This window comes from Coccidioides immitis, assembly GCF_000149335.2.
Source record: "Coccidioides immitis RS genomic scaffold supercont3.1, whole genome shotgun sequence".
In the NCBI taxonomy this organism is placed as follows: domain Eukaryota; kingdom Fungi; phylum Ascomycota; class Eurotiomycetes; order Onygenales; family Onygenaceae; genus Coccidioides; species Coccidioides immitis.
Genome location: NW_004504310.1, coordinates 5,773,639 through 5,797,788, shown reverse-complemented (window position 1 = coordinate 5,797,788; position 24,150 = coordinate 5,773,639). Strand labels below are relative to the sequence as shown.

The following is a 24,150-nucleotide window of genomic DNA, read 5'->3' as shown; positions in this document are numbered from 1 at the left end:
TGTGGAATCCACCTCTTACTCTTACAGGAGGTGGGAAATGTGCAGAGATAGGAAGCAAATGTCGACCATACCCAATTCAAAATGCATACTTTGCCGAACTCTATGTCACCTGTTGCATTAGATCTGCTATTTCGGTAGTGATGCTTGACCCTGACTTCCCACTGTAAACCTCAGGGGCCTGACACTTCACGTGATAGCGAATTTCTGGATTCGGTTTAGCGTAGTTCCAGACCTCAACTCAGATTCACAGTATATAAGGAGAGAGGGGAATCAGCCTGCATTGTTTCTTCTTTTTGGAATTTCTTCACTCAGAGCCAGAAAGCATCATCAATCGCCAAACCTGGCGACGGTTGACCATGTTGTTTTACCCTTGCGGTAAAATGGCATTTCAGGTTGTCCGGCCTCGGTTTCCAATTGCTTTCTAGCTCTCTCCCCTCCAGCTTCGGGGACAAGCTATGTCCTTGGGCCTGGTGCCTCAACGGCATTGCCATCGTTGATGGCGTCTATGCGACTGGCTTTTTGTGGTACTGAGGTTCCCGGCATCCGTGGCACTGTGATATGTCCCCTGTTGCTTGTCGACGAATCCTTTTGGGTTCGTCCCTTCGAGGTTTCAAACGATTTCATTCGTGCATAAGTTAGCAGGCGAATAGGGCCGCATATCACCAGTGGCTAGGCTTTCTCTGGGGTCGTTGACCTTGGGGGTGCTTCTGCCCCTGTGATGCCCTTGGGGCCCCGGTAGGCCCACAGGGAAGGGTTTTGAGAGGTAACAACTCCACGATTCCTTTAGCCGGATATGTCGCTAATGTGCCCCAGCGAGCTTTAGCTTGGCGAAAAGGTACGCCCATGGGTGTTGGCTGGCTTGAACCTCTTGGAGTTTGATCATTGCACATATTCTCGTCTAGCAAAGAGTGTCTGATATTGAATTTTGGACAACAACCTTTGAGAACTTGCTTTTTTTGATAGGCTTTGCCTTGTGAAGGAGATTTCCAGATTTTCCCGTGCAACCCTGCCAAAACAAAACAAGGGCACACAGCAACGATGCGATGCAGACTAGTCCCATTTATACCAAACATTGCTACCTCCATCCTCATCTATCAAATTTTTCATTTGCCAAAAGTCGTTCTCCATCTTCTCTGCTTCTCTTGGTTATATTTCCCATCTTCCACCGTATTTCTTATTCTGCTATCAAGTAGCGCATAATAACCCTAGACTCCTGGCCGTCTTGCTCCTGATTCAATCAAACTTATTACTAAGATGAAGAGTTATCCAGATATTACCCGCCGAAGTGAGCAGGAATCGGAGTTCGACTCCGAACCTGAGGGCCATGTGGCCGGTCCCACCTTGAGCGACGAAGTGGATTCAGAAGGCGATATCGAAGGCCTTGAATCCGACAAAGATGATGCAGTCGCCCAAGAGGGATCTTCAAAACGCGTCGCCAAAGCAGGCTCAAAAGATGGACAAGTCCTCGAACGTGTGAAATATCACATTGAAACTATGCCCCCTGAGGTGCTTCGTGGGACTTATACCGTCATGCCAACCCCTAAGCCCAAGCGCGGTCTTGATCAATCCCTACCGCCTATTAGCAGAATCGAAGATATCTTCGATGATCTCGTTGCTAAGGCTGAAAAGAATGGCTTTGACGGCTTTCTGAGCCATATCGGAAGTCGAGAGCTGCGGGTTGCGTCGATGTGCTCTGGCACGGAAGCCCCTCTCCTTGCATTAGACATGATTGCTGATAGTAAGAAGCTCGTTATCCCTTATTTCGAAACGCGTTTTGCTGACTGCTTTGTAGGCTTCAAACGGCTGTTCGGTAGATCATTCCATTTGCACCATTTGTTCAGCGCGGAGATCGAGCCATTCAAGCAGTCCTACATCCAGAGAAATTTCTCACCGGCCATTCTCTTCAGGGATGTTAATGAGCTTGTCAACGACGAAGCGTAGGTTATGAGGGCCTCCGAGGTAATGTACAGCAGGCTAACAATATCTCAGCACCACCGCTTTCGGATCGATGCGCAAGGTTCCAACCAACCCCGATCTTCTGGTTGCCGGTTTCTCCTGCGTTGATTTCTCGCAATTAAACGCACACAAGAAGTCTCTAGAAGACATGGGTGAATCAGGTCACACTTTCTTCCCCATTCTTCAATACGTAAAGCGCTGCAGACCGCCGCTGGTTATTCTCGAGAATGTTCATAGTGCTCCTTGGGCAAAAATTATGGAGGTCTACCAAAAGATTGACTACAACGCATACCATGCGTTCATTGACACAAAAAACTTTTACCTTCCACAGACCCGAGAAAGAGGCTATTTACTTTGCATTGACCAGAGAAAACTTGAAACGGAACCACCCACAAAAAAGGGTGCAAAGACATCATTGCTTGCTCGAATGATGAAAAGTTTCCAACGTCCAGCGAGCTCCCCCGTCACGCATTTTCTACTTAAGCACGACGACCCTCGCCTGCGTGTTGGAGTTAATGATATATCTGTCCAGGTGGGGAAAGACCGCCAAGCGGTCGACTGGACACGATACAAGGCCCGCCATCTTGGGTACAGAATGGAGAATGGGCTGGGGGATAAACGGCCTCTTACGAGATGGCAGGACAATGGCACTTGTCAAATGCCGGATTTCTATTGGCATGGCTGGACGAAAACCCAGACGGAGCGAGTTTGGGATACGCTTGACGTCAACTTCTTGCGAGCCATAGTGCGTAAATCGGACTTCATGTCAAAGTGGTAAGTCTATCTCTTGATGTGCAGTTGTTTTCATTTACTTACATAGATGTAGCCGTGTGATCGACCTTTCGCAGGGCTTGGATCGAGAACTTGATCAGCGCGCTTCCGGTATATCAGGCTGTTTGACCCCTCGTGGCCAACACTTTATCAGCACGCGTGGCGGACCACTTCTCGGCATAGAAGCTTTAGCTCTCCAGGGCATTCCCACCGACAGACTATTGCTGAGTAGTGAAAGCCAGCGTGATCTTCATGACCTGGCGGGGAACGCGATGAGCTCACCTGTGGTTGGCGCAGCAATTCTATGTGCGTTAATAGCGGGACACAAGGCGTTGCTACCCGGCCCGCCTCGTGTAGACGAACCTGAGACACCACATTGTGTCTCCCTTCCACATTCTGTGCGTCAAGATTGTCCGATGCGCGATGTTTCTGTAGAGCTATCTGCAATCGCATCGGAGCCGATAAAGGATATTCTTTCTAAGGGGCATCGAAGCTGCAGACTTTGTTTTTGTGAGGGACAAAGTGGAACCAGAAGGAGAGACATGCTCAAGTGCTCCAAGTGCAACCACACAGCGTGCGTCAGGTGTGGTCGGAATCCGAGTCATGTCTATGAACCAATTCCAGAAAAGGAGTTAGCTTTACGAATCGCTCCAATTGACTTTGAGATCTACATCAAAATGAACTTCCCAATGCGTTTGCAACTGAAGGGCCTTACCCAGGAATTATTCGAACAGTTCCGAGAGCCATGGACATCGAAGGAAGTCCTGTCTGCTTGGAAAGCTTTTATGGGCACCGTAAGCCTCGCTCTCGGGGAGGAACTACGATTCAGCGGTATCAGCCGACAGCGTTCATGGACTGTCACGTACGAAGGAACTCATTCGTTGCTAAAACTGGTATGTTCGCCGACAAGTGCTGAATGGCTCTTCTTTGCGTTACCCGGCAAACATGAACCCAGCAATTCTCCTCTACGCCAGATCCTTTCGCACCCTATAGCCCGTATGGCCCCATCTAACTCGCTCCTTAATGGCGCGTGGCATGTCGCCGCCCCAATTAGTTCTGACTGTTCCCTCTTCATTACTGGCTGTGGGCCTCACGTCGATTCGCTGGGTGCGAGAGTTGGCCTGACTGACAAAGAATTCCGAGACAAGAAGGTCTGGAGCCGCCTTGACATCGATTGCAGTGATGAAGTCATCTCCAACCTAGGCATTGAAATACGGGGCCAGTACGAGCTTTTGCAAGATTGCGGTGGACCTTTCGGTAGTCTTCACAAAAAAATATCTGGTGGTTCTGAGCAGCCCCTTTTTTTCTTTGTTGACCCGACTGAACTCGGTCCCGAACAACTGGATTCTTGGGTGTTAGCCACTGACTACACTCGATTAGATCTCGGCCAGACGCGAGAAGTTATCGCTCAATTACAGCCAGACTGGGATGCGTTTGAATTAGGGCAAGAATCTCAGACCGTCAAAACCTGGTTCCGCAGATGGACCAAATCCCCAAACACATCCCTGAGTGCTTATCTTCCTTCGGCTTCTCCTATTTACCACATACTAGACCACGATGCTATGTATGGGATCTGCCGATTCAACTGCCAAGATGCGTATGCTCCCATTTTCAACTGTTCAGTTCCTGCCACTTCTGAAGAATCAAATTGGAGTCCCGGCGCTTGGAAATGTTCAAACCTCATGGAATCTCCGATATTTCTTCAGAAATTTGCGTGGCTGTTACAAAAAGCCGTCTCTGTTGATCAGTTTTCTGAGTGGATACCGGTGGATCTTGCACGACTTGGCTCCCGGTTGGATTGCTTGCTCTGTGCTCCATTGAAGCCGCGACTAACCTGGGCCCTAAATGAAAAGGACCGGATCTGCGCATTCGAGCACCCTGAGGATGCAACTGCCTACGAACGAAGTGTCAAAAATCGCCCAGCACCATTTCTTGGATTCGCCTCCCTGAGTGAGGACTCATATTTGCAGTTGCGGATCTGTTTGAATTTTCTTACTCTTCTCCATCAAGCAATTGGAAATCTGCCTCGCGCCTCTACGGAGCCGTCGTTAAACTGGCGTTTGTGCATTGATATAGCAGGATTCGTACGTCAACGACTTCCAAAGCTTGTCGAAACAAACAATAAAGATGACGTTGAAAATATCCAGCCACCCGGCTTTAAAAAGTACAGCCTCCGGCCAGAACAGCTGCGATCCTTGACCTGGATGCGGGCACAGGAAAGCCCAGAGGTTCAGCCTTTTGAAGAAGAAGAAGTCGTCGAAGCGTTGCTGCCGGTAATCAACTGGCGTGCGGAAGGCAAAGCTACCGTTGAAAAGCTAGTGCGAGGCGGAATTTTGGGCGATGATGTTGGATATGGCAAGACGGCAATTTCGCTTGGTTTGATTGACGCACAGTTTGAAAATGACTTGAGGACTGTTCCTGACAGCCGAGATGGACCAATCGCCATCAAGGCAACTTTGATTGTTGTTCCATATCACTTGTTTGATCAGTGGCTGAGGGAGATTGACAAGTTTTTGGGCTCGAAATATCGCGTACTGCAAATCAAGACTATCATTGCACTTCGTCCTTTAGATATTACAGAGATCGAGAAGGCAGATATTGTATTGATGTCTGCGTCAATCTTCCGGGGTGTTCATTATTACGAGCTAATGCGACTGTTTGGTGCCGTACCTGAAGTCCCAAAGGCAGAGGGACGTGTTTTCGACGAGTGGCTCCGAGATGCTGTGAATGGTATTCACAATCATCTACGTCTCTTGCGGACCCAAGGGGGACTTGACGTGCTCGGTAGTATCAAGGAGAAGAATGTCCGGCTGCGAATTGACGCTATATTTTCGAAGTACAATCCATCGAAAAGGCTTAAGGGCCAAAAGCTCCAGGATCACATGGCAAAGAAAAGTAAAATGGATGCAGAAGACAGGTCAAAGGCAACAAACATTCAAGGTGAAGACGATGGGTCCACGAAAGCCTCCACCCCAGTACCTGCTCCTAAGGCTGGAAAACGAAAAAGACAGGATGACGAAAATAAACCCAGTGCAGATGCTGGCCCAGGTTCCAGACAAGGCCAGCAGCCCAAAAAGGTGAAAGCGGAGCCCGCAGTTGACAGCCAAGGTGACGCCGAAGCAGCTGACAAGGCGTTCCATCTTCAAGACGCCAAATACGACTGGAAACGCGTCCGCTGTCCTTTCGTTCACATGTTTGAATTCAACCGCTTAGTCATTGATGAATTCACTTACTCGAAAGAAAGGAATTACTCTACCGTGCTTGCGATTCCTGCAAGAAGCAAATGGATCCTCTCTGGTACGCCGCCTTTGAATGATTTCGCTGATGTGAAATCCTTCTCTCCATTCCTTGGAATCAATCTAGGAATCGACGAGGACGACTGCAGGCGAACAGATAACGAAAGACTGAGGGCAATCCAGCGAGACAGAACAGGTACTAACTTCTCTTTTGCTTCTTAAGTCTAAGCTAATACTTACTAGAAGTTGAACAATTCCAACCTTTCATTACGCGTCGCAGTGCTGCGTGGCATAAAAGACGACACGATATGGCTCAAAGTTTTCTTGACAGATTTATGAGAAAGGTATGGATTTGGTGAGAGTGAAGTGAACGAAACTGACCTTGTATAGAACGAACCAGAAATTGGCGAGATTCCTTTTACCGAGCATATTTGCGAAGTAGTCCTTTCTCCCGCCGAACGCGCGCTCTACATTGAACTGTTCGTACAGGTTATGTCCCAGAATCTGAGGACTCGGAAACAAGGACGAGGGTTATATGATACCGCTGAAGTGGCTCGATTAAACCAGATCATAGGCGATAGCGACAGCCCCGAAGAAGCACTTGTGAAGCGATGTTCCCTGTTTTCTCTCGAGGATATCCTTGTTCATGACGATAGAGCTCCAGCCAATAGTGAAGCAGCTGCCCCAGATCAAAAGAAACTGGGCACCGGCAATACCATTTTAGATGTCCGCTACAAAGAACTGAGGGATCTAGCAGCTGATCTGCAAACGAAATTCAGACAAGCACTTTGGCTGAGATCCAAGCTGGATGACGATGTGAGGAACCACTTCGATAAGACTCTGAACCTCATCGAGACGAATATTGGGGCTGGTGAGTTGGGAGATAATTTGGTGAGAAGAATAATTCGGAAATGTCTTGACTTTGCGAAGGTCAACTCAAAGGAATCAGATGGAGAAAGCTTTTATGTTGCTTCGGTAAGTTACTACGAAATCCAAAAGCGCATCACGATCACAATTAGACTCATACCCCAATAGAAGAAAAAGGACTCCAGAGACAGCCGACCGGAATTCCCAGCTACCGAGAAAGCTACCGTCCAAGATCTAAACAACTGTAATGACAGTATTCGTCGACTCATCGCCGAGACTCGTACTCGAACCCGAGCTTCGAGAGTCTTTCAGGCCGTTCGATATTTTCAAACGTCGGCCCACAATGCTGCCTACTACTGCCATTACTGCTGTAGAACAGAGTATGACCGAAATTTGATATATATTTTGGGCGAGTGCGGTCACAGTTTATGCGGAGCATGCCTTGATTTGCGGAGAAGAAAAGGCGACTGCAAGTGTGATGGTTGCACTGCAACTCTGGAAGGGTACAGAGTCATTCCTGGCGGCGACTTTAAAGGGGAAGTACCTCAATCGTCGGATGATTCCTGGGCCGAATTCGGAGGAAGCAAGATCGGCGAGCTAGTCAAGCTTCTTCAGGACACAAGCAGAATTCCGGAAGATGACCAGGTTTTAATTTTCATTCAGTTCACGGATTTAGTAACAGCAGTGTCTAAAGCTCTGGGAAAGGCGGGTATCCGGCACATCACCATCATATCAAACGACCGTTCTGCAGGAAAATCGTTGGCTGATTTTCAAAATGGAACAGAGGAGGTTAAAAGCAAGGCCCTTATACTCGCTCTCGGAGACGTTACAGCGTCAGGCTTGTAAGATCCACAGTTGATCCCTTCTTGGTAAAATATATGCCATTTTAGTGGATCTCAGCTAACACACTACATCAGAAACCTCCAAGCTGCAAACCATATCGTCTTCTTTCACCCGCTGATCGCTCGATCACAGTATGATTATGAGTCCGGCATGTCCCAAGCCATGGGAAGATCTCGCAGATATGGGCAGCAAAAACATGTGCACATCTACCACTTTTTGGCGTTAAAGACAGTTGAAGTAAATATCTTCGAGCGCCGCAGGCGAGAATGCTTGGTGAAGCGAGATAAGATATTCGTTTCTCTTCTGAAAAATGAGATCCAGGACGCTGATGCGGCCAACTGGAGAGGCTATCCTTTGGAGGGCAGTAATGCCGCGCTTTTCGACGACGGAATTGATGAAGGAATTGATGAAGAATAAGAAGATTGGATCATGATGCGATTCTTTTTTTTCTTTTGTTCCCCGGCTTTAATCTTGCAGTCGGTTTCTCTAGAAGCTTCAAAGGCTTTTGCCCTACGGAAGCAAGTCGTTTTGATAGTTTCAAATACAATTGCTACGGTCGATTACCTTCACTTTTCCGCTTCATTAGTTCCAGGTCATATATCTAGGCATATCGTGGCTGTCTCCACGCGGCGGCGAGGAGCAATGTTGGCAAGGTATGACTATCGGATCATCTTCGACTCTCCGTCGCACCGTCCCCGGAGTCGAAATCCACGGTGAAATAGATTTATAAAAACGAAAAAAATAATAAGAATGAAGTAATGAAAAAAAAGTTTTGGACAAGGACTACTATACAATAGCAGAAAAATGATGGCATGTTATGCCCAGCCGATTCTATCCCATGTACCAAACTCAGCATAAACACACCTATCTATAACTCCCCGTCCTTTCTCAGCGTCTCCGTGCTCCACAGCGGGCTCGTCAAGCTAGTCAATCCAGCGCTATTCTCACAGGATTCTCTTCCACTCATCGGTCCCGGAGAGGGGATATTGACTTTCTTCCCACTCTCTCCGGCTAGAGCGGATTCCTTGAGAGCATTGAGTAATTGAACGGCGGTTTCGGGAGTAAGATCTTCGTAGTAGTCGTCGTTGATTTGGACCATTGGCGCGTTAACGCAGGCACCCAGGCATTCAACTTCCAGGACAGTGAAGAGCTTATCCGGTGTTGTCTGGCCATGGGAAGAAACCCCGAGGTGTTTTGTGATGGCTTCCACGATTTTGTCGCTTCCGCAGCCGCCAAGTTGGCACGGGGTCTGGTAAAAGGATTAATAGCCCGACGCAAAGATTTTAAATTGGACTCCTTACAGTGGTGCAAATTTGAACGAAGTATTTTCCGACAGGTTCCCGGTTATACATCGTATAGAATGTGGCAACTTCGTAGACTCGCATCGGAGGCATCTCCAGGATCCGCGCGACCTCGTTCATCACACTAATGCTTGTCCAGCCCAGCTGTCGTTGACCGAGATCCAAAAGCGGCATAACAGCAGCCTTTTTGTATTGTGGGGGATATCTTTTGAGGATTTCATCGATCACTTTGAGATTTTGTTCGGAGAATTTGAAAGGGATACTAGGGTTGTTCTCTGGCGTGTTTCGGTGCTAATTGAATCTCCTGTTAGGCTGCTATTCTCTTCTAAGTAATCGGCAAAGCCGACTAGGAAGCTATGAGACTTACTACTGCCAGAATGTCGCTGAGAACTGGGGTAGCAGCAGTGAATTGACGACACTGTCGCACGGGAATGTGTCGAAAGGATTGGCGGCATTGCCGAAGAGTGAATGGTAAAAGTTTAGAGGCCATTCCGATGGAATATGAACAAGAGCAAGAGTAAACCGCCTCAAAAAAAAAGAAAAAAAAAAGGGCAGGCTCCTTACGTCCTTGCAATCAATTGGGACCGCAATGGTTCGCTCTATGATCCTGAGATAGTGATAATAGCGGGTGGCCGATAATTGAAGGTTGGAGAGGGTCGACAGCGCTGGCCAATAAGAGGACAGCGAATTCAAACTTATGTCATCACCCACGCGCCGCCAACACCGACGACGCTCAAAGGCCCGACGGCGACCTTTCGTGACAACGGTCGTTGAGATAACGGAGAATATGCTACTTCGATCCTATCTTCGACACAGCATAATTCAGCAGGCAAGATTGTGTCGTCCTGTCATTACAGCACTTCACAAGCCTTTCTTTCCAATGTTCCAACGACCCTCTGGATCTCCGGGACAGAGAATGTCCTCGCAACCTCCGTCCCCTGCCCCGAAATACAAGCTGGTCTTCTTCGTTCCCCTTTCACACGTCGAGGTCTGCAAGGAAGCAGTGTTTGCTGCCGGTGCAGGCAGTTATCCCAAAGGCAAATACAGCAAAGCATGTTTCCAGTCAGTGGGGACAGGCCAATTCCTTCCTGGTGATGGCGCGAACCCGAACATCGGTAAGGTGGGGGATATTGAGAAAGTGGAAGAGATGAGAGTCGAAGTCGTCTGCTTAGGGAGAGAAACCATGTTAAAGGCAGTGGATGAGTTGCGAAATGCTCATCCGTATGAGGAGCCTGGGTACGAGGTTTACAAGTCGGAAAATGTTTAAAAGGCCCTTTTTTTTTCCTCCTAAAAGCTTCCCGGTCCCTCTTCCAAATTATTCTTACGGCTCTTGATGGATATGATGGAGCCCGCTGAGACTATCGATATTCACATAAGGTATGCATGTCATATTCGACGTATATCCGCAGTCTGGCACACCCTCGATGCTGATATCTATAGCATTTTCGTGCTGCCACTTCACCCATCTCCCCGGCAAATTTTGATGCCCTAACTTATGCCCTCTCTTCTGTTTTGACTAATGCATATCGAACTGTCTTACAAACAAATCTCACGATGTCATTTTTATCTGCAAACGAACACCTCAGAGCTATCACTGCATTCCATCACTCTAGTCAAGATTTCAAAATCAAACAGTCGAGGAGGATTAAAACGAAGCAAATGAGATAAGAGCGAAAGAAAGCATAAAACATGCTTGAAGGGTAGTACCAACACAATTCAGCATGGTCACAATCCAGGCGTCTTGGCGAATTCAGTTCCACCCGGCCATCTTCTGTCCACTTGGAATTCTCGTTTCCTATCATAAGGTCAATTTGATTTCGCTAGCCTTTCCTATACTCACCCTTCCGCCCCCCCACGCAGCCTTTCAAGGGACGATTTCGGACACTCTTTATCGAGAGCTTTGAGCTGGATGATGCGGATTCGAAGCCTCCCACCTTAAAAAGCTGGCATACCTCAAGTTAGATGCCAATAGCAAGGCGACAAAACCGTCACCTACTCACAATCTCGCTCCCTCCGCAATTGAACCTTACTGTCATCAGTGAAACTTGAGTTTGGGCTCATCCAGAGATAGAATGAGATTCAGAGGAAAGCCGACAAAATCAAGCATGACAAGCTTACAATCGAATATTTTCCGAGCACAAAATGCGCACTGGAGAGGATCCAGCCAGAAATTCATTCAGCTCCCAAGAAAAAGGTCGAGTCCCTCGCAACTTCCATACATGGGTTGAATCTCTTATAAAATCCATTGACACCACCAGAGCCCAGCACCCTGATGTCTTTCAAGAGCTTGACCCCCCACCAAACAGCAGCTTGGGAGCTGTTGCGGTTAGTTGAGGCCCTGAAGTCAGCCCGCGAGAACAAAAAACAATGGCTAGATCATATTAAACACAAAATTGATGGGGAGCTCATCGCCCTTCAGGAAGACATTGATTATGAGCAAGGGCAACATCAATGGGCTTTGACCAAGCAATGCTTTTGATGAAGATTCTGGTTGATCAACTCAACCTTTTCTTATTGATTCAGTATCCAGCAAACCATCATATATTTCCATATCCATATACGGGGTAGAAAATTGGGGAAATGTATATGGAGTATAAATTGAGGAAATATATACTCCGTAAAGAAAGTATATTCAAAACTTAATAATTTTAGTCTCCATAAATACGGAGTACTCCGTACTCTGAACTCTTGACAATCATCAACCCACAGCCACTTTGACCTGCCTGCTTTCTTTCTACCATTGCTCCACGAAGCTCTGGACATCGATGACACGGGAAACTTTCATACGACAGATTTGCTCTGATTTTAAATATTCGCCACCTCAACAATAAGGTTGTAATCTTAGTGTTGCGCCTCCAAGTCGCCTTCAGTAACAGAGACCTCTGTACGGAATATACAGGTTCCCTTTTAGATCAAGTGTCAACGACCGCTGAAGGCAAAAAAGATTTGACCCATGCCAAGCCTTTAGCGCTGCCAAGTGTGGGGTTGTTTGTTGACCAATTTCCACGCTGGGAACTCTCGTGAATGCTAAAGAGTGTTTATGTTATTTTGGTTGTCGATATTCAAGCGAAAACTCCCACCAATATGGATGATCTGGCGCAGCTGAGAAAACAACTTGAAGAAGAAAGACAGCGCCGACAACGAGCTGAAGCTCGAGCATCCGAGGAGCAACGGCGACGAGAGGAAGAGGAGCAACGGCGAGAGGAAGAGCAGCGACGACGAGAGGAAGAGCAACGACGACGAGAGGAAGAGCAACGACGACGAGAAGCCGCCGAAGCGTCCTTGACCTTGACAGATTTACGTGCATATATTTGGAACTGTCATGGTCTCTCACTGGCTATTAACATTGTAACTGATCCCACAGAAACTACACAAGGGGGAACAGCAAAAGCCACGCGACGCTATTATCCTTCGCGAATCATCCCTTGGGAGGGATTCCTGGAACAGCAGTCTTCCATTTGGAATGTGTTTCATCAGCACCCTTCATTCATGTCCATGAGACAATTCCCTTCTCCTCATCAGTTGGATTATGTTCTCAAAACAACAAAACCTATTACTGCGGAGATGGACCTTCGATATTACGAGCGTGATACAGTGGAAAACCACGTGCAGCTGGTTGTGGATGAGGTTTACAAGAATGATTCATTGAGACGAGAGCTCCGGCTGGCGGGATCAGTGACATTTGAAAGCCACATCAATCTCGGAGTCTCTAAGCAGGGCCCATCGCTAGAGGATCAAATGGAGAAGCTGTCCATCGAGCCCAACCCATCCGCCGGTAAAAGCAGGCCCTGCAGGCAAGATGAAGAGAATACACCACTTATTGGCCAGGCAGACAGATTCTGTGTGTATAGACGCGGAGATGATGGAGATGTTCCAGCAATTGCCATTGAATACAAAGCGCCACACAAGCTCACATGTGATGAGATCATGACTGGACTGTCCGGGGAGATTCAACCGGCGCGAGATGTGATTGATAAGGAAGAAAACACCACCGAATTTTATTCAAGACGTCTTGTCACAGTTGTGATCACCCAGCTTTTCTCGTACATGGTTGGCAAGGGCGTGCGAAATGGCTATGTGTGCACTGGAGAGGTGTTTATTTTCCTTCATATCCCTGAGGACCCTTCCATTGTCCAATACGCCCTGTGTGTGCCAAATCAGGATGTTCGGGAGGGTTATGAAGAGGATTTTGAGTGTACTGCAGTTGCACGGGTAATTGCATTTACCCTACTGGCGTTGGCTGCACCATCTCCATCTCAGGAGTGGCATGATGCGGTGACGAAGCTTGGTGTCTGGCCAGTTGAGTATGCAGAGGTCCTTGAGCAGACTCCAAGCCCCAAAAGGCTAAAAAAGCGCAATGTTCTCTCCCCCATTTACCGCGGTAGGAAGGGCAAGCTGCCTCCGTTTCATATGAAACTCCGGTCATGCCGGCCAACAGAGAATCAGCCAACTGATAGATCACCATCTCCTCCCCCCCCAGATTCCCCCTCACCCGCATTGAGAGCTCGCGGAAGGGGCTCTCAGGACCAACCGACTCAAACCAGCATTCGCGGGCAGGACCAGCATCGGGGTCGTAGTGGGCGCGGTGGGCGCGGTGGCGCCAGAACCAAGACAGGCACGGTGATGGGCATACGCGATCGTCCATACTGCTCCCAGAAATGTCTTCTTGGGCTGAGGGACGGAGGTCGTCTTGATCGGTCATGCCCGAATTTTCAGGACCATTGTGGAAAGCCTGTTCCCTCCCGCAATTTCTCAAGCCTCATTCAAAAGCAGCTTGCCATCGATCGCGGTGATGATGCTGACTGCTGTCCACTCTACAAGTCTGGTAGCTATGGTGCGCTATTCAAAGTACGGCTCTCTTCCCATGGGTTCACTTTAGTGGCCAAGGGAGCACGGTACGAGAATCATGCGGCCTTGCTGCACGAACAACAAGTGTACTACAAGCTACGAACCATTCAGGGCCGTCATGTTCCGGTCTGCCTGGGTGCCATTGCACTCCATCCAAAATACCCGTACTACTACGATGGGGGAAGATATACCCACATGCTCCTTCTCAGCTGGGCGGGTGGATCTTTGACTAAGAATCTCAAGGTCGACAGCTCGATTTCTAGCATGATCCAGCACTCACTTCAGGTGATTCATAGCCATGGAGTTCTTCACGGGGATGCTGAGCCGCGGAACATCTTGTGGAACAATGTATGCCGTCATCCCATGATAGTCGATTTTGGGCGATCATCCATAAGAGAACCTCTAGCCAGCATCTCCCCGAATACGAGGGGGAAGAAGAAGCCTGATAACTCAAAGATTGAAAATTCATTTATGTTGGAACTGCAAACTATGAAATGCAGCCTTGACGCTTTAGCCTCCAGTACAATCTAATTCCATATTAGGTGGGCTAAACTTCACAGGATCATTTGTTTACCAGGCTGTCATCATTGAATGACCAAGTTCAATTATGTGAAGTTGCAGTCCGTCAAATTAGCCTTGTTTAAAGCGATCTGGGTTTCAGGGGTTGAACCAGCTTCTTTCTTCTAGTCTGTGGCTGTTTCTGGTATGCAGACCAGAGGTTGTCTATTTCCTTGGGCAGTGCATGTAGGTAATTTCTGAGCTTCACAACAAAGGAAGGGTTGTGAGAAAGTGAATTTGACAATAGGGATGTAGGCAAATATACCATCCGTCATAAGTTTCTGACTCTCTACCCAGAATCCCTTTGGCAAAAGATAGATTTCTTTTTCTTCATGACTATCACACAACTCATTTCTTGGAACTGTTGAGTTTAGTGGTTCTAGTTCCTCCTCAATTCGCAGATCTAGATTCTGTAACTAATTAATTTTTATTGCAGATTTAAGAGATTTGGAGCTTAATCCCTCGTAGGTTCCCGTACTCCATACGGAGATACCGTATCATGGGGGTTGCCTAATAAGTATAGTTTAGCGTCGCCCAAATCGGGTAAGGCGCATATCACTGCTTTCACAACTATATAAAGTGCCCTCCTCCCACCGCTTGACCACTTTTCCTCCATCATCCCTATTTTCCTCTCTTTTCTCACCACTTTCTCTCACCTGTCTCTGCATCCCCTCTTCTTGGCCCCCAACCCTCAGTTTCACATGCAATGGTGCAGCTGCAGCTGAGCAAATTCCAGCCCTGGCCTTCTTTTCCACTTTCCTGCCTCCCTAAGGGCCTTTTTTGACAGCCTGGGGTCCAAAATAGGATGCTTTGCTGGTCACAGCTGATGATGATATTTTGTCCTTGATTGGTTTCCTTTTCCCATCATCTTTTGGTGTTCAATATTGACAAGCTCCATGGGTGAATTTGTTGTCTGAAGCTCTGGTTCTATCCATAGATGTTGCCCATTACCAATCTCTACTGCATTGCAACCTGTCATCTCTGGTCCTTCCACAGGAACTGGTGGGTCACTGTTAGCTACAACACATTCTGGCAATTGCACTGGATGATCTTATGACTGGGATGACCCACCACTGGCAATAATGCCTCACTACAGCAAGCACTTTGCCTTTCTGTGCCTGAGACACCTTTATGCATCATGTTTGGATCATGATGAGAACTACTGAGGGCGGGATTCAAGCCATGCATTGGCTGGGGGAATTGAGCCTCGCAAGGCGTACTGTGCCCCCTCTCCAGCCAGCTGAGGTGAAACCTGGCTTTGAACGGCAGATCTAGGCCGTTAGTGAGAACGCGCGGCCTCAAGATAGGGATTTGGTCTTCCTCTCATTTGCTGTTTGTGGCAGTTTTCTCTGTCCTGCATTGCGACAAACCGGTCTCTGTGACACTCTGATGCGAAATTGGCCTGTCCCGTAAGGGGAACATGTGGCATTTGTTGGCTTCTCTGGCTGAACCGCTGGTCACAGGACAGGATCAGGGTCACAGTTTGCTGGTGATCTGGTACCACAATTGTCACAAGCAAGTGTTTGACTCACATGCCATAAGCTGAACGCCCAGGCCGGTGCAAGGGCTGGATTTCCCACATGCAGGGCGCTGCCGACTGGGAGGCTGGGGTCAAGGCTGGCTAGAAGGTATGCTGCGCGCCATGAAGGAATTAGTCCCCAGAGGAGGAGCGGAAGAAAGACACTTTGAGAATGAGGATAAGGAGAGGTGCAACTCGCCCATGCAGACTTTGCGTTACATCCATGGTTCCTCACTTGATTATCTTAGGTACCGACCGTTCCGTTCCAAAGCCATTTCTTTTCATGATAGTTGGATTTGGATTACTTGTACTCCGTACTTTCCGCCTGTTGACTCGGGGTGGCTGGGTCGGTGTATGATGTAATCAAATCAAATCAAGCCAACTGGCATGCTGTTTTGTTGGAAATGACAACTAGAACTCATAGAACATTACATTCCTCAGCAACTCTTTCAGGCTTCATGCTGTGATGCTGCAGATTCAGCAAGATGCCATCAACTATCCAACGTCTGAGAATATTCCGCTACGCCAAATTCGATATCGATGCTCTCTGTTGCCTAGCCAGTCGCCTTCGCAGTGGAATTAGTTGTTTCTGTGATACATCCCAAGCTCCATTTAATGGCAGTCTGAACTGGGCGGTCTCTGTCTTCTTCGTTGATGGAGTGGAGTGGCTATTGAGATCACCACTAAATGAGAATGGTGCTATCTTGTGCCCTCAAACAAACTCTATGCTGCTGGAAAGCGAAGCTGTCACGATCAAATATATCAGAGCTCACAGTTCGATTCCTGTTCCTGAGATATTTGCGTACAGGTAAATAGAATGTCATAGCCCTGTGCTTATCGAACTAACGGCAAAAGCTGTTCCAAGGAGAATGAGATAGGAATCCCCTATATTTTAATGAGCAAAGCGCCTGGATATCCTCTACGACTACACTGGACACACATGTCTCCGGAAGGCAAGGCAAAGATTCTTCGCCAGCTTGGATCTATTACGTGGCAGTTATGCCAACTTAAGTTTGATCAGATCGGATCACTTTTCGAAGGCGCACACGATCCGGTCATCAAGACTTGTCTTACACGAGGGCTCCTGGTGCACGAGAGGCACACTCTTGATCTACCGCGCGGCCCTTTCGCCTCCGCTACCGACTTCTACAAAGCGTTGATTTCAGCATTCCAAGAGCATGCCAGCATCCTTCCTCTCAGCCCACGCTGCTTCTTTGCACCTTTACCGCTACCTGAGGAGTATGAGGACAACTCCCAATTCCAGCGTTCCCGCGATCGGTGGCATGATTTCGTCGCCCTAGGTTCCAAAATTGATGGCTCCGAAAACCGGGCAGATTACACGATCGTAGGCGACCTACTTGCCGAGACGCGGTTAAAGTGGGTCAAGGACACATATTTTGAGGAGGATTCGTGTCGTTACTCACTCCATCATCCCGACATTAGCGTCAACAATATCTTTATTGACGAGGAATACAATATTACTTGCCTCATCGACTGGGCTTTCTGTTCTTCTCTGCCTCTATCAGTGGCAGTCACAGAACCTGGTCTCCCTCAATCACGACATGAGTTGTCGGAACAGCTTCGGGAGGAATTCAGGCAGGGCTTTCAAGAGACACCTTATGTCATGTCACAGCAAGTTGATCTGAAAGAAAGGGCTCTCCTGTGCCGGATCCTACAACATAGCCGCCCCATGTGGTTGCTTTCGCGTGTCCTCAACTTTGATGCGACTGTGGATTATCCCCTCTTAAACGACCTCTGGGCGATCGTCAATCCTAATAGGGGCCATCTTCTGATGGAGTTCAAAACAAGGCAGTCCTGGGATCAGTATATGGAGCTACATGCACTTTTGAAGGAAGATGATCATCCATTTGATGTGGCAGAAAGGAATCATTTTGATCAGAGGTCTCAATTTGATTTGACAGTGGCAAAGAAGTTGACTCTGATCTCGCAATGGTCTTCACGATACAGTAAGCCAAGTTTTTCAGGGCTCAGGGCTGCAAGTGCCGCATTCATAGCCGACAAAACTTTGTGGAAATGGGTCGATCGATGTATCATGGACCTCCAGGAAAAGGTATAATAGAGCATTTTTGACCAATGAAACCAAGAGACTAGAACTTTCCATTCTGATGGTTTCCTCAGACGGAGGTATTCTGTACGAATATTCTCCTCATCCCCTGTCTCATCGTCAATAACCAATGATAACCCGAGCTAAATACACCCTTTCATAAGCTGTCCACAGACGTCCAATACTTATACGACAATACTGAGTGTGGTTGTAAAATGCGAATGCTGTAGTGGAACGTGTGGCTGCAAGCCTGCTCTCAGGAAGGGAGGAAAGCATGCCAGAATGTCCCCTGGTGTCCTATCCTAAACATTACTTTTCAGAAGAGAGTAAAAGGAAATGCTACCCCATCGTGGCAGCCATGTTAGCTGGACAAAATTTGCGAAAAGCATTGAGGTCAAAGAGGATGGAATGTCGGATGCACGGTGTTTCTTGATGTAAAGCGGCGAGAGGTTGCAGGTCACGTGGTAGAATGAGACTTAAAACAGCGTCAAAAAAGGGCCACTCTGAGTGGCTGCAACCCCATCTTACAGACTAGTTATATAGAAGTAGCTTAGGTGAATAACAAGCACAAGAGTTTCATCCGCCATTTTCACGCCAACGGGTTACATAATCAGCCGATATGCCGGAAGATTTCGACTGCCCGATCAGGCGGCATCGGCGACATCGCCAACCCACCGCAGCCAGCGCAATCCGCCCCCGACACGCGAGTCTGTCCAGTTGCTCTGGCTGTACTCTAACCAGGCTGTCTACGTGCTTGTTTTGGTGTTTGTCACTAACTGCTACCACGGCTCCTCTCAGAATCATCCTGCTTCCGTCTCTTGTGAGAAACGGAATAGCGCCCCGCGTTAAGCAGGTTGCAGCAATGGCCACTCAAGCCACTATCCAGCGACAGGCGGTCAAAGCGGCATGCGCAAAAGATACAAGAATATTACCGGTTCGGAGCCTTAACGTGCCGGGTCAAAGCATGGGGGATATCGAAAGGCGATGGGAGGCGGAAAAGGACCAAGGCAGTCCCGAAGCGCAGGCTCTTCTAGAGGCCGCAGAGGCCCTGCGTACAAGTGACACACCAGTCGCGTTCCCGACAGAGACAGTCTATGGCCTAGGAGCGGATGCGACGAGAAGCGCGGCCGTCCAGGGAATCTACAGAGCAAAGCAACGGCCGTCAGACAACCCCTTAATCGTCCATGTCAGCTCTAGGGAACAGCTCGAGCGTCTGCTCCGACCACCAGGATGCCCTACGTTAAATCAAAATAGTCTCCAAACTTCCTCCCTTATCCCACCTATATATGAACCACTAATAGAGCGATTTTGGCCCGGTCCTTTGACGATATTAATCCCGAACCCGAAGCATTCTCCGCTCGCTCCGGAGGTTACTTCCAATCTCTCCACTTTTGGTGTCCGGATGCCCTCCTCTTCTCTGGCCCGTCTACTTATTAAACTTGCCGACCGTCCACTAGCTGCCCCGTCTGCGAATGCCTCCACGAAACCATCCCCAACCACTGCCCAGCATGTATATGCAGACCTTCACGGACGCATTGATATCATTTTGGATGGGGGACCTTGTGGAGTGGGCGTGGAAAGCACCGTCGTCGATGGGTTGAATCACCCACCCGCAATCCTGCGGCCCGGTGGGGTTGGAATCGAAGAAATACGCGCATGCCGAGGCTGGGAAGATGTGCGCGTTGGGTATAAAGACGGTGCTTTGCCGGGTAAAATGACTCCCAGGGCTCCAGGAATGAAATATAGACATTATTCCCCGAGGGCCAAGGTCGTGTTGTTTGAAACTAGTCAGGAAATGCCATCGGTTGTGAGGCGAATACTCAATGAGCAATCACCCTCAAGCCCTCTAAAAATAGGCGTTATACGGACCAAAACATGGCAGAAAGGCCTAACAATGCGCATCCAACAGGATCTAACGGCCCCCGTCAATGGACATTGTGATGCGGCTTCCTCATCTGACCTACATGATGATATCCCTCCGTCCTCCGCTTTTCCACTTCACCGGTTATCTGTCGTTCCTTCCAGCCCGGATTCGGGCTCTCCTCCATGCACAATTGATATGCTAGATGTCTTTCTCGGACATGATCTCCACTGTATCGCAAGAGGACTCTTCTCGGCTCTGCGCAGCCTGGACGAGAATGACGTTTCTACAATCTATGTCGAGGGCATTGCGGACACGGATGGAGATCTAGCAGCAGCAATCATGAATAGATTACGGAAGGCCGCTGAAGAGGAGATTAAAAGCTAATATCCATGCGAAACATAGATCTTTTTGAATTCACACGCTCTAAACGCGGAGCGAAATAGTAAACGACTTTTACGATGTGCATGCTGGGATAGATAAAATGACAATATATAATTTTTATAAACTGAGATTCTGAATCAGTCTTGACGGATGCATTTTGTTTTTAATACATAGTACCACATTCATCGCTTCTTCCCTCCCTTCCCACCACCTTTTCCTCCTTTTCCGGAACCTCCACCGGCCTTTTTCCCCTTCCCTTTTCCATCATCGATATTTGAAACACTGCCTCCTGCTCCGGCAACGGACACAATCCTTACTTTGCCAATGGGCAGTGAGTTTATAATCTCCGCTTCTCTCCATCCTTTCAGCAGTTCTAATTCCACTGTTGTCAGGTTCGGTTGATCATTCTCCTTAGGTTTGGGCTCGTCGGGGCTTTCCTTCTCCTGACCTCCCGAGTTACCCCCTCCTGAGGTCGAAGTGGGCAGTTTCTTCGCCTTAACAATAGCAGAAGCGTCCACAATCCATTTTCCTAGTATTTCTTTCACTATTTTGCCCTTCCCAGTAGGCCCAGGTTGCAACTTGGCTCGGTATTTGTATTGTCCAAGCGCCGACCATGGCGCACAAACGGGTATAGCACTGATAATCTCATCCCCTAAAGCTGGAGTGCCGACTAGCGCCGGCAAGCTTGATAAGTCCTCCACTACCTGCTCAGCATCGGCCATATCTAAGGCCTGATTCTGCCCTTCTGGTCGTTTCTGGAAGTTTTCCTGGCGTCGTCGCTCAGCCTGTGCCGCCTTATCATGCTGTGCCCTACGTCGTTCCTTTTGCGCTTGTATCTCCGCTTCTCTATCTTCTTTCGTCTTTTTCGGCGTGGTCGTTTTCGGCGCAGAACCAAGTAACCGAAGAGCTAATTCCCGGTCTTCTTCGTCTTGATCCTTGTATTTCGATGCAAGCTTCTTGGCCTTACCGCGTTTGCCGCGAACTGGCAGCTGGCTCTTTGATGTAGAGGTTGATTGAATAGACAGAGTCTGCGTTCCGGATGGCTTGAATGTTGACGGTGTTGACTGATTTTCCTCTTCATCTTCGTCTTCTTCGTCTAATCCTAGCTCAGAAAGGGCAGAGGCATGTAGCCCTGCACCCCTTTTCATTAATCTTCTCTCTTGTGCAGACACATGCTTCGTTGTAGCGCCAAAAGCAGCTAGTTGCTGTTGCAGGTCAGGATCCGCTAGAGCATCTTTGTCCTCTCTAGACAAACCGGCTTCCCCCTGCGGCTCCTTCACCTGTGGCGCAATTCCCGTCTGTGCACTTTGTTCAACAGGGAGATCCGTAGTATTTTCTCTTGGTTTCTGCTCCATTCCCACTTTGCCGATTGAGCAGTTGTCAACCGCAGTATTCGGGCTCTCTTCCAATTTCTCCATTTCCGATGGTTCATGGGTACCATTCCGATGGTCATTTTTAACGGTCATTTCGCTCGAAACAGGCTCCTCCAGACGGTGTCGCGTATGATTCCTTACGCTTTCCGGACTAATCTGGAACATCACTGCAAATCCAAGGATAAGCTGGCCGGGAGCTAAATGATTCTTCCCCCCGCGAATAACCACGCCCCCGGTTGCTAAATATTCTCCAGACGGAGTGGTTTTCGACACTTGATCAGCGTTTACCCACCAGGCTCCCATTAATGCTTTCGACTCCCAGGCGCGAGATGTGGCTACGGTAAACGTGCCAGCCTGTGCAAGCGTCCCCGGAGGTATGGGGGCATCAGAAGCTCCGGGTTTATTTTTCACAATCAGCGGTATTGCACCTTCCATATCCGCATGAACATATACATCGCCTTTACGCAAGTGTCGGTGGTACAAGATTTCATTTTGCCGGTCATCCGAACCACTAGAGCGGGTTATTAACATGACGGAATCGATGCTAAAATTCAAAACAATGGAAAACTCACCCAAGGACAAGATAGCCATCTGAAGATATGAAAAAGTAGAATTTTTCAAACCAGAATGGTATCCTTGCAGGCCTTAGTACCGGTTTCTCCTGCTTCAACCCCCGCTTAAGATCCGTAGTTAGCTTTTTCTCAGCGCTTTTGAGAGCTTGCTTGGAAGCTTTGATGGTCTTGTCCTCTTTTATGGCAGCCGTCTTCTTCTGGTCGTAGTATTGGCTTGCATTCGCCCATGGTGTTAGACCCAAGTCTATATCGACACTGAGAACCTCGGGTCTTTGCGGCTTTTTCTTTGCTTCGCCATCATTCTCTTCATCTTCCTCGCCAGATTCCTCAGAGTCATCATCTTCCCCGTCTGGCTGTCCCTCAGGCAACAATACTGTAACTGTATTTTCGTACAGCTTCAACGGGAGTTTTATCAATTTAGCAACTGGATTTTGCCGGCTCTGCTCCATTTCAATTAGACGGGCAATTTCAACCCAGTCCATTCCCTGGGCAATCAGGCCATTAACAGCATTCATAACCTCCTCCACTTTCCGCAAATTCGTCGCAATAGCTTCGGCTCTTCGAGTATGTATCTCCTGGACTTGTTGTAGAGCTCCAACCCTTTTCTCATGGTCTCTTTTTGTGGCTTCGAGCTTGCGCTTCATCGTCTCTTCTCGCTCCGTAAGCCTGGACTCGAGTTTCTGGGTTTCCACGGACGAATAGTACTCATCCACAGCTTTGTTAAAGCTGTCAAACGTCAATATACTAGTGTCGTTACCATCTACAAACTGCCTAGGTGCAAATGGATGGTAATCGATGTAGTTTGATTTGTCCGGCTTTGCTTCTCCGCTGAAACTTGGGTTCTCTGGTGGTTTATTTTCATTTCTCGCGACGATGTACCCTCTAGTTTGTTCCGTCGTAGATAACTCGTTTGAAATGCTCTCAACCTCCCGAAGAACACGCATTAAGTCATTCACCCTATCACCTGTCTCCAGAATCTGATCAGGTCGTAGGCTGGAATCGAAACCAATAACATGCAGGGCATGCTCAAGGAGCACCGGCGGGTATTCAGGAAAGCCAAGGGATAGCGCCCTCCTTAAAGCTTCTTCCTGCTTTTTTTTGGCCCTCTTATTGGCGGGTTCTGATATAGAAGCATCCCGCTCCTTTCCTTTTTGCAGCGCAGTTTTCAGTCGGTCCACGGACGGTGGGGGCACTCCCTCGTAGTTCTGTTTGTTATCCAATCTGTATTTCAACCCAAGCCTGACTTCATCCTGGTCTTCGCCCTCGGGCACGATCCTCAGTAGTGCAACAATCTTATACTCGTTATCTGTCAAAATAATATTTCCGGATGCGAAGAACTCCAGGAATAAGTGGTAGTACCCATCGCTAAATTCAATATGAACGATTCTATCTGTGCCAACCTGAGAGACGGCAGTGATTCGACGGGATTTCAGGAATCCTCTTAGACGACTAACGAAGTGTGATGGTGCAGGTGCAGTTACGCGGGAGTACTCTGTGATGTGGCAGCGGAAGCCGGAGTCAACGATAAGCTGTTTACGAACGTCGGGCTTCGCAATTTTGAAGAGGTAAGTGCGCTACAAGTAGGCTCATTAGCCGTTTAATATCTAGCATTGAGGGAGAAATCTTAGGGAGATATACCGAAGAGAGGTCATATATGTTCGATACTCTCAGCCCGACGACAGCGGCGGAGAGTTCGCGGCATATGACCTGCGCGCCTTTAGCAATACAAGCCAGGCAAAAGAGAAGGGTAAAAAACTGTCAGGCAATACTCTACCTTAACATCTAGAGAGGAGAATCTCTGCTTCATCTTGTGTGTGGAGGTGGCCGTGTACGAAGCAGGCTCTCGCGGATGTGTTAGGCGCCAGTTGAACTTTCAAATGATTGTTAATTTATAACCGCACTTTTTGGTCAAAACAGTGACGTAGGCGGGGGTAAGCGCAAATCCTGAAATACCTACCCGGTGCGTTGCAATCGCTTTATTTAGATTTTACTAATA

At 48.3% G+C, this 24,150-nt stretch overlaps 9 protein-coding genes across 9 annotated transcripts; 5 read left to right on the top strand and 4 right to left on the bottom strand.

Annotated features, from left to right (window-relative positions):
- Positions 1–328: 328 nt before the first annotated feature.
- Positions 329–1,257, bottom strand: CIMG_12808 (uncharacterized protein). The gene has a single exon (XM_004445788.1). It carries the CDS (start codon positions 1,089–1,091, stop codon positions 660–662), a length of 432 nt encoding a protein of 143 aa, XP_004445845.1. The 5' UTR covers positions 1,092–1,257; the 3' UTR covers positions 329–659.
- Positions 329–8,242, top strand: CIMG_10665 (DNA repair helicase). The gene is made up of 9 exons (XM_001247252.2): positions 329–1,738; positions 1,793–1,937; positions 1,990–2,730; positions 2,783–3,620; positions 3,702–6,159; positions 6,207–6,307; positions 6,354–6,938; positions 6,999–7,672; positions 7,748–8,242. The coding sequence occupies exons 1-9, from the start codon at positions 1,255–1,257 to the stop codon at positions 8,088–8,090; spliced, it is 6,369 nt and encodes a 2,122-aa protein (XP_001247253.2). The 5' UTR covers positions 329–1,254; the 3' UTR covers positions 8,091–8,242.
- A 187-nt stretch (positions 8,243–8,429) lies between these two features.
- Positions 8,430–9,594, bottom strand: CIMG_01025 (NADH-quinone oxidoreductase, E subunit). The gene is made up of 3 exons (XM_001247253.2): positions 9,342–9,594; positions 8,975–9,265; positions 8,430–8,922 (listed from the first exon to the last, which is right to left on the bottom strand). Exons 1-3 carry the CDS (start codon positions 9,462–9,464, stop codon positions 8,542–8,544), a joined length of 795 nt encoding a protein of 264 aa, XP_001247254.1. The 5' UTR covers positions 9,465–9,594; the 3' UTR covers positions 8,430–8,541.
- Positions 9,595–9,761: 167 nt separating this feature from the next.
- Positions 9,762–10,740, top strand: CIMG_01026 (uncharacterized protein; the record flags this gene model as incomplete). Its single annotated transcript, XM_001247254.2, has 2 exons — positions 9,762–10,351; positions 10,415–10,740. One exon carries the CDS (start codon positions 9,762–9,764, stop codon positions 10,239–10,241), a length of 480 nt encoding a protein of 159 aa, XP_001247255.1. The 3' UTR covers positions 10,242–10,351; positions 10,415–10,740.
- Positions 10,741–12,058: 1,318 nt separating this feature from the next.
- CIMG_01028 (uncharacterized protein) lies at positions 12,059–14,665 on the top strand (the record flags this gene model as incomplete). The annotated part of the gene is made up of 1 exon (XM_001247256.2): positions 12,059–14,665. The coding sequence occupies one exon, from the start codon at positions 12,059–12,061 to the stop codon at positions 14,351–14,353; it is 2,295 nt and encodes a 764-aa protein (XP_001247257.2). The 3' UTR covers positions 14,354–14,665.
- Positions 14,666–14,904: 239 nt separating this feature from the next.
- CIMG_12807 (uncharacterized protein) lies at positions 14,905–16,174 on the bottom strand (the record flags this gene model as incomplete). Its single annotated transcript, XM_004445787.1, has 7 exons — positions 14,905–15,139; positions 15,202–15,390; positions 15,452–15,498; positions 15,601–15,651; positions 15,751–15,825; positions 15,913–16,001; positions 16,156–16,174. 7 exons carry the CDS (start codon positions 16,172–16,174, stop codon positions 14,905–14,907), a joined length of 705 nt encoding a protein of 234 aa, XP_004445844.1.
- A 210-nt stretch (positions 16,175–16,384) lies between these two features.
- CIMG_10666 (uncharacterized protein) lies at positions 16,385–18,123 on the top strand (the record flags this gene model as incomplete). The annotated part of the gene is made up of 2 exons (XM_012358855.1): positions 16,385–16,707; positions 16,755–18,123. The coding sequence occupies 2 exons, from the start codon at positions 16,385–16,387 to the stop codon at positions 17,974–17,976; spliced, it is 1,545 nt and encodes a 514-aa protein (XP_012214278.1). The 3' UTR covers positions 17,977–18,123.
- A 519-nt stretch (positions 18,124–18,642) lies between these two features.
- Positions 18,643–20,420, top strand: CIMG_10667 (Sua5/YciO/YrdC/YwlC family protein). The gene has a single exon (XM_012358856.1). It carries the CDS (start codon positions 18,827–18,829, stop codon positions 20,210–20,212), a length of 1,386 nt encoding a protein of 461 aa, XP_012214279.1. The 5' UTR covers positions 18,643–18,826; the 3' UTR covers positions 20,213–20,420.
- Positions 20,392–24,128, bottom strand: CIMG_01030 (uncharacterized protein; the record flags this gene model as incomplete). The annotated part of the gene is made up of 5 exons (XM_001247258.2): positions 24,112–24,128; positions 23,929–24,024; positions 23,793–23,861; positions 22,155–23,728; positions 20,392–22,093 (listed from the first exon to the last, which is right to left on the bottom strand). Exons 2-5 carry the CDS (start codon positions 23,959–23,961, stop codon positions 20,392–20,394), a joined length of 3,378 nt encoding a protein of 1,125 aa, XP_001247259.1. The 5' UTR covers positions 23,962–24,024; positions 24,112–24,128.
- Positions 24,129–24,150: the final 22 nt, after the last annotated feature.

What these genes read in the sequence shown, in the direction of transcription:
- CIMG_10665 (XM_001247252.2), top strand. Translation starts at nt 1,255, where the DNA reads ATGAAGAGTTATCCAGATATTACCCGCCGAAGTGAGCAGGAATCGGAG. An exon ending in ATTAGACATGATTGCTGATA is followed by an intron (nt 1,739 to 1,792) that starts GTAAGAAGCTCG and finishes ACTGCTTTGTAG; the next exon opens with GCTTCAAACGGCTGTTCGGT. An exon ending in CTCATTCGTTGCTAAAACTG is followed by an intron (nt 3,621 to 3,701) that starts GTATGTTCGCCG and finishes CCTCTACGCCAG; the next exon opens with ATCCTTTCGCACCCTATAGC.
- CIMG_10667 (XM_012358856.1), top strand. Translation starts at nt 18,827, where the DNA reads ATGGCCACTCAAGCCACTATCCAGCGACAGGCGGTCAAAGCGGCATGC.
- CIMG_12808 (XM_004445788.1), bottom strand. Translation starts at nt 1,091, where the DNA reads ATGAGGATGGAGGTAGCAATGTTTGGTATAAATGGGACTAGTCTGCAT.
- CIMG_01025 (XM_001247253.2), bottom strand. Translation starts at nt 9,464, where the DNA reads ATGGCCTCTAAACTTTTACCATTCACTCTTCGGCAATGCCGCCAATCC. An exon ending in TCAGCGACATTCTGGCAGTA is followed by an intron (nt 9,266 to 9,341) that starts GTAAGTCTCATA and finishes AGATTCAATTAG; the next exon opens with CACCGAAACACGCCAGAGAA. An exon ending in TCGTTCAAATTTGCACCACT is followed by an intron (nt 8,923 to 8,974) that starts GTAAGGAGTCCA and finishes TCCTTTTACCAG; the next exon opens with ACCCCGTGCCAACTTGGCGG.